Here is a 12,515-nt window from a genome sequence, read left to right on the forward strand (position 1 = left end):
ATATCGGACGTTGCTAAGGGGTTTCTACCCCATCCCTTCTTGAATACAAACATCCTTGTACAAATATCTCCTTACTGCTCATGTTTGGGGAACCCCTTCTTGGGGGGGGGGGGGTCACAATGACACAAAGTTAATAATGGAAGCTTTGAGTGTTTCAAGGGAAGACCCCACTTGATTCAGTAGTTAATGGGGCTGCCAAAAAAGCTAAATTTTTAAAGGGTAAGTTTACCTTCAGTAGTCTGGAAAATGGCACATTTCTGTGCAGTGGTAGTAACCCATAGCAACCAATCAGAATGCCACTGACGGAGAAAGCCTAATAATGGGTTTTATGGGTCTTTATGGGTTATTACTGATACAATGACTCCAGGTACGGGACTCGCTCCCCACCCAGGTCCGTAACCCCCCCTCCCGACCATAGCAACGGTTTATAGCGGAAACGCCAAACAACAACAAAAGGTTCAATTATCCGGCAACCGGCACAAAATAACTTTTTTCCCCCAATTTTTGGAAGAGTGGAAATAAAGGAAACACAATGCGACATCAGAGGGAATATTTAATGCGCGCGTCGCAAATGGGGACAAACAAAATGCGATTGGTCGGTGGAAATTAAATGGCTGCTTAGTGCGGTCTCAGCAATGCCGGCGCCCATAGACAGCTATTAGCCGAGCTTCATAGAGCCGCAGCCTCTCTCTGCCTTTCCTTTGATGTTACCTCCAAAGCGAGAGATCAAAGGCTGCCGGCGCGGTGAGAGTCCCCGGCTCTTAGCCCACAAGTCTGAGATATACGGTAAAACCCCGGCCAACGGGAGGAGGAGACCGGCTACTTAGGCGCTAAAACAGAACTGCAGAATGGGAATGATACCGACGCCTTTACCCAGACGGGTGCCCGGGGGTCTATAGCAGCAGTCCTGCCCTGCTTTATGGCTGAGATTCTAGCTATCTGTATAACAGAGCATTCTGTCACAGTGGCACAGATCCTATCTGATCCCCCCATTGTAAGCAGCAGTCATGCCCTGCTTTATGGCTGAGATTCTAGCTATCTGTATAACAGAGCATTCTGTCACAGTGGCACAGATCCTATCTGATCCCCCCCCATTGTAAGCAGCAGTCCTGCCCTGCTTTATGGCTGAGATTCTAGCTATCTGTATAACAGAGCATTCTGTCACAGTGGCACAGATCCTATCTGATCCCCCCCCATTGTAAGCAGCAGTCCTGCCCTGCTTTATGGCTGAGATTCTAGCTATCTGTATAACAGAGCATTCTGTCACAGTGGCACAGATCCTATCTGATCCCCCCATTGTAAGCAGCAGTCCTGCCCTGCTTTATGGCTGAGATTCTAGCTATCTGTATAACAGAGCATTCTGTCACAGTGGCACAGATCCTATCTGATCCCCCCATTGTAAGCAGCAGTCCTGCCCTGCTTTATGGCTGAGATTCTAGCTATCTGTATAACAGAGCATTCTGTCACAGTGGCACAGATCCTATCTGATCCCCCCATTGTAAGCAGCAGTCCTGCCCTGCTTTATGGCTGAGATTCTAGCTATCTGTATAACAGAGCATTCTGTCACAGTGGCACAGATCCTATCTGATCCCCCCATTGTAAGCAGCAGTCCTGCCCTGCTTATGGCTGAGATTCTAGCTATCTGTATAACAGAGCATTCTGTCACAGTGGCACAGATCCTATCTGATCCCCCCATTGTAAGCAGCAGTCCTGCCCTGCTTTATGGCTGAGATTCTAGCTATCTGTATAACAGAGCATTCTGTCACAGTGGCACAGATCCTATCTGATCCCCCCATTGTAAGCAGCAGTCCTGCCCTGCTTTATGGCTGAGATTCTAGCTATCTGTATAACAGAGCATTCTGTCACAGTGGGGGAGTATATAAAAGACACAAGCGTATACCTGTGCGTGTCCATATGTACGCACGTGTGTATACGTGAATGTGTTTGTACCCAGGGACTGTTCTGGCACAGAGACATTTCCGAGCCGAATGCCAAATGTCCCCATTCCCAACGAGCTCTCTCATTAGGCCGATCAGAACGAGCTCTCTGAGTTTAGCGCTAATTGCTCCCTTGACAATTTCCCTCAGTATTTACTGAAGATTCCCCAGGTCCCCCATTTACACAGACACGCGCCGGGGGCCACGGACGGACCAACAGGCCAATAACGTGGGAGAATATGGGCCGAGTGCACAGACCCAGTCGTCAAGTAACTGCCAATTCCCTTCCATCACTGTAAAACCATGTGTATCTGTAATTGCTATTGAAAGCAGCGTTGGTTTATCCCTTTCCGTTGCCTGGTTCTGACTCCTGAAACAATGTAGCGGAAGTCAGTTCTCCTAATCGGCTGCCGGACAAACTAAATGCCTCGGAGGGGAATGGAAAGTGGCTGCGCGTGAAGCTGAGATCCACGTTGGCTGCAAACAGGGGAATCTATTAATAAGCTGAGCCCCCACATCCTGCGGATGGAATCTGTCACCGCACCGACGACTCGGTCATTTAATCCGGCATCACTCAGTGACACTGAGATCCCCGTAATCCGGCAACGTGCCGGGGCCTAGCGGCGAAGCCCAGCGTGCCGAGTCGCAACACTGTGCCCCTGGGAGTCGGAACTGGGAGAGAATAAAGTGGGCACGGTGCCATCCGGGGTCACAACTAGTTGCCCAACTAAGGTGGACGATATCGGGCAATTTGATGGTTTGGCCCTAGGGCCAACTGACTGAATTACAGCATAGGCCCCCGATCTGATGGAAAATCAAACCTGCCTGATCAAGTTGTGGGGAATTTTAAGCCAGATATTGGCCATATAGGCCGTCAGGGGTGCCCATACGGGGGGTTCTTATACACGGGGTGCCCATACGGGGGGTTCTTATACGCGGGGTGCCCATACACAGGGTGCCCATACACAGGGTGCCCATACACAGGGTGCCGATACGCGGGGTGCCTATACACAGGGTGCCCATACACGGGGTGCCTATACACAGGGTGCCCATACGCAGGGTTCTTATACACAGGGTGCCTATACACGGGGTGCCCATACACGGGGTGCCCATACACGGGGTGCCTATACACGGGGTTCTTATACGCGGGGTGCCTATACGCAGGGTGCCTATACGCGGGGTGCCTATACACGGGGTTCTTATATGCAGGGTGCCTATACGCAGGGTTCTTATATGCAGGGTGCCTATACGCGGGGTGCCTATACGTGGGGTGCCTATACGCGGGGTGCCCATACACGGGGTGCCTATACGTGGGGTTCTTATACGCGGGGTGCCCATACGCGGGGTGCCTATATGAGGGGTTCTTATACATGGGGTGCCCATACACGGGGTGCCTATACGTGGGGTGCCCATACGCAGGGTGCCTATACGAGGGGTTCTTATACACAGGGTGCCCATACACGGGGTGCCTATACGTGGGGTGCCCATACACGGGGTGCCTATACGTGGGGTGCCCATATGCGGGGTTCTTATACACGGGGTGCCCATACACGGGGTGCCTATACGTGGGGTGCCCATACGCGGGGTGCCTATACGTGGGGTTCTTATACGCGGGGTGCCCATACGCGGGGTGCCTATATGAGGGGTTCTTATACATGGGGTGCCCATACACGGGGTGCCTATACGTGGGGTGCCTATATATGCGGGGTTCTTATACGCGGGGTTCATATACGCGGGGTGCCTATACGCGGGGTTCTTATACGCGGGGTGCCCATACGCGGGGTGCCCATACATGGGTGCCTATACATGGGGTGTCCATAGACGGGGTGCCTATACACGGGGTGCCCATACCGAGCTGCTGATTGGCTCATTCGCATGTAAATGTTACTGGCCACTGGGCTGCCGGCTTAGCCAGTATAACCTGCCGTGGCTGGGGCTGATACTACTAACCAGCAGTAATAATTGCCCCCTTACTTGCCCCCTTAACCCTCTTTCTGCCCAGTCTTACTTGCCCAATCCCCAGCAAAACTCACCCTTCCACACACCATTGCTCCTCCCCCATTAGTGGCTGCCCTGCCCCTTTTACATCATGACCTACCAGTAACTATATATACATATATAGTTATATATAAACTATAAATACAGCGGTGCAGTCGGGCTGGGAGGGGAGGAGTGGGAGGAGCGGGGAGAAGGGACTGGTTGTGTTGGGCCCCCTCAAAAGATTTCTTTGCTGGGGGGCCTGGCGCAACCAAGTTGCTGTGACCCGCCCCCTTTACATCAAGACCCTCCCCTTTTCATCGCTGCCAATCAGCCGGTAACAAATGGCAACACACCATAGGAAACCGACTTCCCTTTTGCACTGCCTGCATCTCACTGTTGTATAATGGGACCCACTGTGGTACCCCAATGTTGTACTAAACCCCACCCCCCAGCAATATTATAAAGGGGCGGAGTTACCCGTTCAACTCATCATATTCTGGGTCCTAAATTCTTCCTGCTCACACCAGGGCGATGCGTATATCCCAATAGCACAGACTGGGATCAATTCTAACAGAAAGTCAAATAATTCATGGAATAACATCCTTATTATCGTCTCCCCCTGACTCGTAAGCACCACTAACATGGCCGCCCCGTCCTGTATGAAATATTAAAGGCTTGTTGGGAAATCTGGGATTTGCTGGCTCAGCATTTTGCGTTCCCCTGTCCCCGTGTAGCCCTGTAACCTTCCCCAACGCGACCCTCGCAGACAAAAGCTCTTTCACTGACTCTGAATCTCCTTTCATGGGAGGAATTTAATGGGAGAGACGCGCTCAGAGCCGCAAGGTCGCCCCGCGAGGGAAACTCAATCTGAGATTTATATCAAATAAACAGAGGCTGATACATGGGACTGTTGGGGGCCGTTAGTTGGGGCCGATCTTCTTTGCCCAACAGACTTCCTGTCATGTGACTAAATCTAGGGATATGAACCTCAGTGAGTCTATAATGTAGTTACCTGCAGGCGGGGAGAGGGGTCACGGGGTACTGAACTGTGTTAGTCTGGGAACTTTTAGAAAAAAATTTAATGCTACATTTTATTCTGGGACATTCATAGGCCGGATATTAAAGGGCAACTACACCAAAAGCTTCTTGTCTAACCAACTCCCCAATATCCATTCATTCCTCATTCTCACTGGGTTTATAGTTATGTGTAACTGTCACTGTGTCTGTCCCTTTCCCTTCCCTGCACTGCTGGTTCTGACTCCTGATACAACTCCCCAATACCCATTCATTCCTCATTCTCACTGGGTTTATAGTTATGTGTAACTGTCACTGTGTCTGTCCCTTTCCCTTCCCTGCACTGCTGGTTCTGACTCCTGATACAACTCCCCAATACCATTCATCCCTCATTCTCACTGGGTTTATAGTTATGTGTAACTGTCACTGTGTCTGTCCCTTTCCCTTCCCTGCACTGCTGGTTCTGACTCCTGATACAACTCCCCAATATCCATTCATTCCTCATTCTCACTGGGTTTATAGTTATGTGTAACTGTCACTGTGTCTGTCCCTTTCCCTTCCCTGCACTGCTGGTTCTGACTCCTGATACAACTCCCCAATATCCATTCATTCCTCATTCTCACTGGGTTTATAGTTATGTGTAACTGTCACTGTGTCTGTCCCTTTCCCTTCCCTGCACTGCTGGTTCTGACTCCTGATACAACTCCCCAATACCCATTCATTCCCTCATTCTCACTGGGTTTATAGTTATGTGTAACTGTCACTGTGTCTGTCCCTTTCCCTTCCCTGCACTGCTGGTTCTGACTCCTGATACAACTCCCCAATATCCATTCATTCCTCATTCTCACTGGGTTTATAGTTATGTGTAACTGTCACTGTGTCTGTCCCTTTCCCTTCTCTGCACTGCTGGTTCTGACTCCTGATACAACTCCCCAATATCCATTCATTCCTCATTCTCACTGGGTTTATAGTTATGTGTAACTGTCACTGTGTCTGTCCCTTTCCCTTCTCTGCACTGCTGGTTCTGACTCCTGATACAACTCCCCAATACCCATTCATTCCTCATTCTCACTGGGTTTATAGTTATGTGTAACTGTCACTGTGTCTGTCCCTTTCCCTTCCCTGCACTGCTGGTTCTGACTCCTGATACAACTCCCCAATACCCATTCATCCCTCATTCTCACTGGGTTTATAGTTATGTGTAACTGTCACTGTGTCTGTCCCTTTCCCTTCTCTGCACTGCTGGTTCTGACTCCTGATACAACTCCCCAATACCCATTCATCCCTCATTCTCACTGGGTTTATAGTTATGCTGTAACTGTCACTGTGTCTGTCCCCTTTCCCTCTCTGCACTGCTGGCTATTGACTCCTGATACAAACTCACCCAATATCCATTCATTCCTCATTCTCACTGGGTTTATAGTTTAATCTGTAACTGTCACTGTGTCTGTTCCCTTTCCTCTCCCTGCACTGCTGGTTCTGGACTCCTGATAGCAACCCCCAATATCCATTTCATTTCCTCATTCCTCACTGGGTTTATAGTGTATGTGTAACTGTCACTGCCTAGTCTGTCCCTTTCCCTATCCCTGCCACTGCTGGTTTCTGACTCCTGATACAAACTCCCCAATATCCATTCATCCCTTCATTCTCACTGGCGTCCATGTTCTTGCCCCCTAAAACACAATAAGTGTCTGTCCTTTCCTTTGCCCTGGAATCACTGGATACAACTCCAATATCCATTCATTCCTCATTCTCACTGGGTTTATAGTTATGTGTAACTGTCACTGTGTCTGTACTTTTCCCTTCCCTGCAAAACAGAGTTTTCATTGTCTAAATTCCTGAGATGCCAACGTAATTTAGCTTTTCGATAAATCATTTATTGAACTGAATCCTGAGAACAAGGCAATTCTACCTACAGACTCACAGCAGGAACGTGACAAACTGGCCATTTAAGGGACAAATAAAGATTTAAAGGGCCTTGGTTATATATATGACCCCCCCAAGGCCAGTTATGGGGGGATTTGGGGTGAGTGCTTATTTGTGCCCTGGGTACCCCTGGAACTATAGCGGGGTGACTGTTACCCCAATGTTTCTATATATCTGTAACCTTGTTATGGGCTAAGGGGGCCCAGCCTGAAGGCCAGTTAGGGGGGGATTTGGGGTGAGTGCTTATTTGTGCCCTGGGTACCCTGGAACTATAGCGGGGTGACTGTTACCCCCAATGTTTCTATATATCTGTAACCTTGTTATGGCTAAGGGGCCCAGCCTGAAGGCCAGATAGGGGGGATTTGGGGTGAGTGCTTATTTGTGCCCTGGGTACCCCTGGAACTATAGCGGGGTGACTGTTACCCCAATGTTTCTATATATCTGTAACCTTGTTATGGGCTAAGGGGGCCCAGCCTGAAGGCCAGTTAGGGGGGGATTTGGGGTGAGTATTTGTGCCCTGAGTACCCCTGGAACTATAGCGGGGTGACTGTTACCCCAATGTTTCTATATATCTGTAACCTTGTTATGGGCTAAGGGGGCCCAGCCTGAAGGCCAGTTAGGGGGGGATTTGGGGTGAGTTATTTGTGCCCTGAGGTACCCCTGGAACTATAGCGGGGTGACTGTTACCCCAATGTTTCTATATATCTGTAACCTTGTTATGGGCTAAGGGGGCCCAGCCTGAAGGCCAGTTAGGGGGGGATTTGGGGTGAGTGCTTATTTGTGCCCTGGGTACCCCTGGAACTATAGCGGGGTGACTGTTACCCCAATGTTTCTATATATCTGTAACCTTGTTATGGGCTAAGGGGGCCCAGCCTGAAGGCCAGTTAGGGGGGGATTTGGGGTGAGTGCTTATTTGTGCCCTGGGTACCCCTGGAACTATAGCGGGGTGACTGTTACCCCAATGTTTCTCTATATCTGTATGTTCCTGGCTGGGAAAGTGAAAGCGAGAGCTGCTGATACAATGGGAGAGTCGGGAGGGAGTGGGAGGGAAATACAAGTCGGTGATTTCATCGGAATGCGGGCGGAACGCGAGTGGAACTTTCACTTGTTTTGCAGCGAATCACTGGGAGGGAAAACGTATCCGTTGTTAAGGAACAAGTTTGGGGCGAGTTACGTAACCGGGAGATCTGGATCATTAGGGACCAATCCCAGCAGCCTTTGCTGCGTAGCCGCTGGGGTCCTGTTGCTCAGAATCATTTTCCACCAGTAGGGAGGGCAGAGGAATATGGGTAGTTTCCCACATTAGCTTAAATAGCGGGGGTGCAGGGGGTGTGTCTTTTATGGTCCAACCCCTTATGTGATGTCAGCATTGGCTTTTCTAATAACCTGTGGGGCTATAGGGCAATTGAAACAATAGCCACTGCAGCTATGTGCCCTATTTACCCCACTTCACTTCCACATACAACAAGGACTTTTTCAAAGTGACCCTTTATTACCCTCTTAGCCCCGCCCATACTGAATATCTGCCCCAATCCCAACACTCGTAACTCCAGCACATTTTTCATTGCACATATTTTGAATTCCAAACACAAGAGCTGCAGATTAAACTTGTCATTATTCATAAAAACATGATAAATAATGAATTAGCACAATTACTAATATCCTTAGAATGTGATTGGCTGCCCCATGCTCACAGTAAATCCCTTTAAACAGACATAGTGTTTCCCTTAGACAGTACAGTATGGGGGTACAGCTTATTGTGTGCCCAGAACATTCCTTCTCTGTATATTTGTATTTATACATATGGGTAGGGGGTGCCATAGTGTTTCCCTTAGACAGTACAGTATGGGGGTACAGCTTATTGTGTGCCCAGAACATTCCTTCTCTGTATATTTGTATTTATACATATGGGTAGGGGGTGCCATAGTGTTTCCCTTAGACAGTACAGTATGGGGGTACAGCTTATTGTGTGCCCAGAACATTCCTCTCTGTATATTTGTATTTATACATATGGGTAGGAGGTGCCATAGTGTTTCCCTTAGACAGTACAGTATGCGGTACAGCTTATTGTGTGCCCAGAACATTCCTTCTCTGTATATTTGTATTTATACATATGGGTAGGGGGTGCATAGTGTTTCCCTTAGACAGTACAGTATGGGGGTACAGCTTATTGTGTGCCCAGAACATTCCTTCTCTGTATATTTGTATTTATACATATGGGTAGGGGGTGCCATAGTGTTTCCCTTAGACAGTACAGTATGGGGGTACAGCTTATTGTGTGCCCAGAACATTCCTTCTCTGTATATTTGTATTTATACATATGGGTAGGAGGTGCCATAGTGTTTCCCTTAGACAGTACAGTATGGGGGTACAGCTTATTGTGTGCCCAGAACATTCCTCTCTGTATATTTGTATTTATACATATGGGTAGGAGGTGCCATAGTGTTTCCCTTAGACAGTACAGTATGGGGGTACAGCTTATTGTGTGCCCAGAACATTCCTTCTCTGTATATTTGTATTTATACATATGGGTAGGAGGTGCCATAGTGTTTCCCTTAGACAGTACAGTATGGGTACAGCTTATTGTGTGCCCAGAACATTCCTTCTCTGTATATTTGTATTTATACATATGGGTAGGGGGTGCCATAGTGTTTCCCTTAGACAGTACAGTATGGGGGTACAGCTTATTGTGTGCCCAGAACATTCCTTCTCTGTATATTTGTATTTATACATATGGGTAGGGGGTGCCATAGTGTTTCCCTTAGACAGTACAGTATGGGGGTACAGCTATTGTGTGCCCAGAACTACCTTCTCTGTTTTTATTTATCATGGGTAGGGGGTGCCATAGTGTTTCCTTAGACAGTATGGGGGTACAGCTTATTGTGTGCCCAGAACATTCCTTCTCTGTATATTTGTATTTATACATATGGGTAGGGGGTGCCATAGTGTTTCCCTTAGACAGTATGGGGGTAAGTTTTGCCCCGGGGGCTGCAGGTTGATATATAACACAAGACACACAGGGGGCATTGGGTTTAATCAAACACACAAACCACTTTATTTCGCTGCTCAGACAAGTTCCAAATGAGAATTCTCCCCCCCGCCCCCCCATTTTATTTTTGGATTTTAGAGAGCAGAATGGTTGAGTCCGAGGAGGAGACAGAGGTTACCCACACAGAGCGCTGCTTCTATTATTCACCATAGCAACAAGCCTATTTAGAAAGTGGCCTACCTGCATGAAAGGGCTGCAACAAGAGGCTAAATGCAGATCTAGTGGTACATTCACGCACTAAGATGAAGAAGAAACCGGCGTAAGCAATGGCACTGAGCGCTTCCAATTACATTGCATGCACAATATACGGCAAAATCATCCCATTTCCCGGCTCAACCCCAAAATAAAGAACAGAAAAAAAGGCAGAAAATGAGAGAAGATTTCATTTTGTTACATTTGGGGCTGCTGGGTAATAGAACCGGGGAGGGGGGGTGGGGTTTATATCAGGAAATGTATATAAGTCGGGCTCGGCTCATTAGAACAGAGTTTCCTTCCATCATTCTGTGACTGTTCGGCCTGTGTGGGAGGCGGCCATATTGGAACACTGAGGGCGGAGCTTATCCCGGCACACTGAGCCTCATTAGTAATAATAATGGTCTCGGTTGAAAGAGAAATACACCAAGTTAGCGGGTTTGCTTTCCCTTTACAGCTTAGAAGCTGTAACTCCTGGGGCTATTTTGCTCCCTAGACAACTTTGCAGATGGTCTTCATTATTTATTTGTTATAGTTTTTGTTATTTTTCTTCTTCCAAGGGGGGTCACTGACCCCGGCACCTAGAAATATCTATTGCCCTGTCATCATTGTTACTTTATATTCCTTATCTTTCTATTCAGCCCCTCCCCTATTCATATACCAGCCTTTTATTTAAACCAGTACCTGGTTGCTAAGGTACTTTGAACCCTAGCAACCAGATAACTGCTGAAATTCCAAACTGGAGAGCTGCTGAACAAAAAGTAAAATAATTAAAAAACCGCAAATAACAAAAAATGAAGACCAATTGCAAATTGTCTCAGAATATCACTCTCTACATCCTACTAAACGTTAACTCAAAAGGTGAACAAACCCTTTATATAACTTTAAAAAAAATCTAAATAAATAATAAAAATGGAAGACCGAATTTGAAGGTTAACTTTCCCTTTAAAAGGAGATGGTTTCCTGTAGCCCTGGTACCTGCTCAGGTATCCTTGGTGGTCACAGTAAAAGCAAAGCACATTATCGAGGGCATACTGATAGCCTGGCCACGTGTCATCCCTCGCTAGAGAAAGTGGGCGGGGTTATGCAGTGATGTAGCCAATTGACAAAGGTTTGGGGGCACAAATACTGGCACATTTAGTAGTTGTAAGATCTAAAGATCTCCAATCCTATGATCACATTGATCCCTGCTTAGTCATATTTCCAACAGTTCCCAATTTGGCTTTAGTTCCCCTTTAAAATTGTATGTGCTGTTTACAAACAGACCCAACAGAACCATGTGAGGAAAGGCTGATACAGTTGTTGTTATAACCAAGCCCACTTATGTATTTGTTGTTTAGGGGACAGTCGGCGGTAGCCCCCACACTGAAGGCAGCGCGGGGGTGGGATTCAGCGGGGGCGGGATTCAGCTGGGGGGGAGGGGCTCAGTTGCATACTCAAGTTCAAAGTAATGACAAAATAAAATGAAATCCCAGATATTAGTTCTCCGTGCCGACGGCGCAGTCCAACAATGTGCAATTTATGGGGGGGGGGGGGCGGGTCACATGACCTGGTTACATAAATCCCACATAAATGTTTCCAACATATGGCAAAAACAAAGGACGACCGAAATCAAATGATATTGACCTGTACAGTAAGGCTCAAATGAAGCGAAATGAAGCAAACTCAGTGGATTGTTACAAATAATCATTAACACCGTGCGTTTCCCCTAATCTTTCCATTACAATTTATATTATATTATTATATTATCTTTTAGTATGATGTAGACAGGGCTATTCTGAGAAAAATTGCAATTGGTCTTCATTTTTTATTATTTGCGGTTTTGGAATTAATTGGGTTTTTTGTTCAGCAGCTCTCCTGTTTGGAATTTCAGCAGCCTCTATCTGGTTGCTAGGGTCCAGTTTAACCTAGCAACCAGGCAGGGGTATGAAAGAGAGACAGGAATATGAATAGGAGAGGGGCTGTATATAAAGCAATAAAAATAACAATAAAACTGGAGCCTCACAGAGCAATAGGGTTTGGCTGCCGGGGTCAGTGACCCCCATTTGACAGCTCAAAAAAGTAGGAGAAGAAGGCAAATAATTAAAAAAAATAAAAAAAATAGAAAATGAAGACCAATGTAAAAGTTGCTAGGAATAGGCTATTCTATAACATACTGATTTCCTTTTTTCCTGTTCTATAGAGTTCTGAGGAGCGGCCATTGCTCCGGGAGGCTCCGCCTATGGGCTGTGTCTGTCAGAGCATAGTAACGCCCACTCACAAAGCCCCACCCCCTTGTATGGAGAACAGAAAGGGGACCTGTAAGTCTGAACCTTCCCACCCTGTAACACTGTAACTAGGCAGGCGCCAACCCCCAAATCCTTTGCCAAAGATTCGGCCGAATACCAAACTGAGGATTAGGATAAGGAGGAGTTAAA

The 12,515-nt window shown here is 47.4% G+C and overlaps 1 protein-coding gene across 35 annotated transcripts in view; it reads right to left on the minus strand.

The window, feature by feature from the left end:
- The window catches only part of tcf7l2 (transcription factor 7 like 2), a 158,026-nt gene that overhangs the window by 103,245 nt on the left and 42,266 nt on the right, over window positions 1–12,515 (minus strand). For 22 of the 35 annotated variants that reach the window (XR_004223447.1, XM_031904729.1, XM_031904703.1 and 19 more), the window contains 1 exon segment: window positions 10,087–10,143. The exons of the other annotated variants lie outside the window; for them this stretch is intronic. Coding sequence is in view for 21 of the 22 variants with exons in the window: in XM_031904729.1 (XP_031760589.1) it covers window positions 10,087–10,143 (57 nt within the window). In the remaining variant the exon portion in view is untranslated. 35 annotated transcript variants of the gene reach the window in all.

Source organism: Xenopus tropicalis, chromosome 7, assembly GCF_000004195.4.
Source record: "Xenopus tropicalis strain Nigerian chromosome 7, UCB_Xtro_10.0, whole genome shotgun sequence".
Taxonomy (NCBI): domain Eukaryota; kingdom Metazoa; phylum Chordata; class Amphibia; order Anura; family Pipidae; genus Xenopus; species Xenopus tropicalis.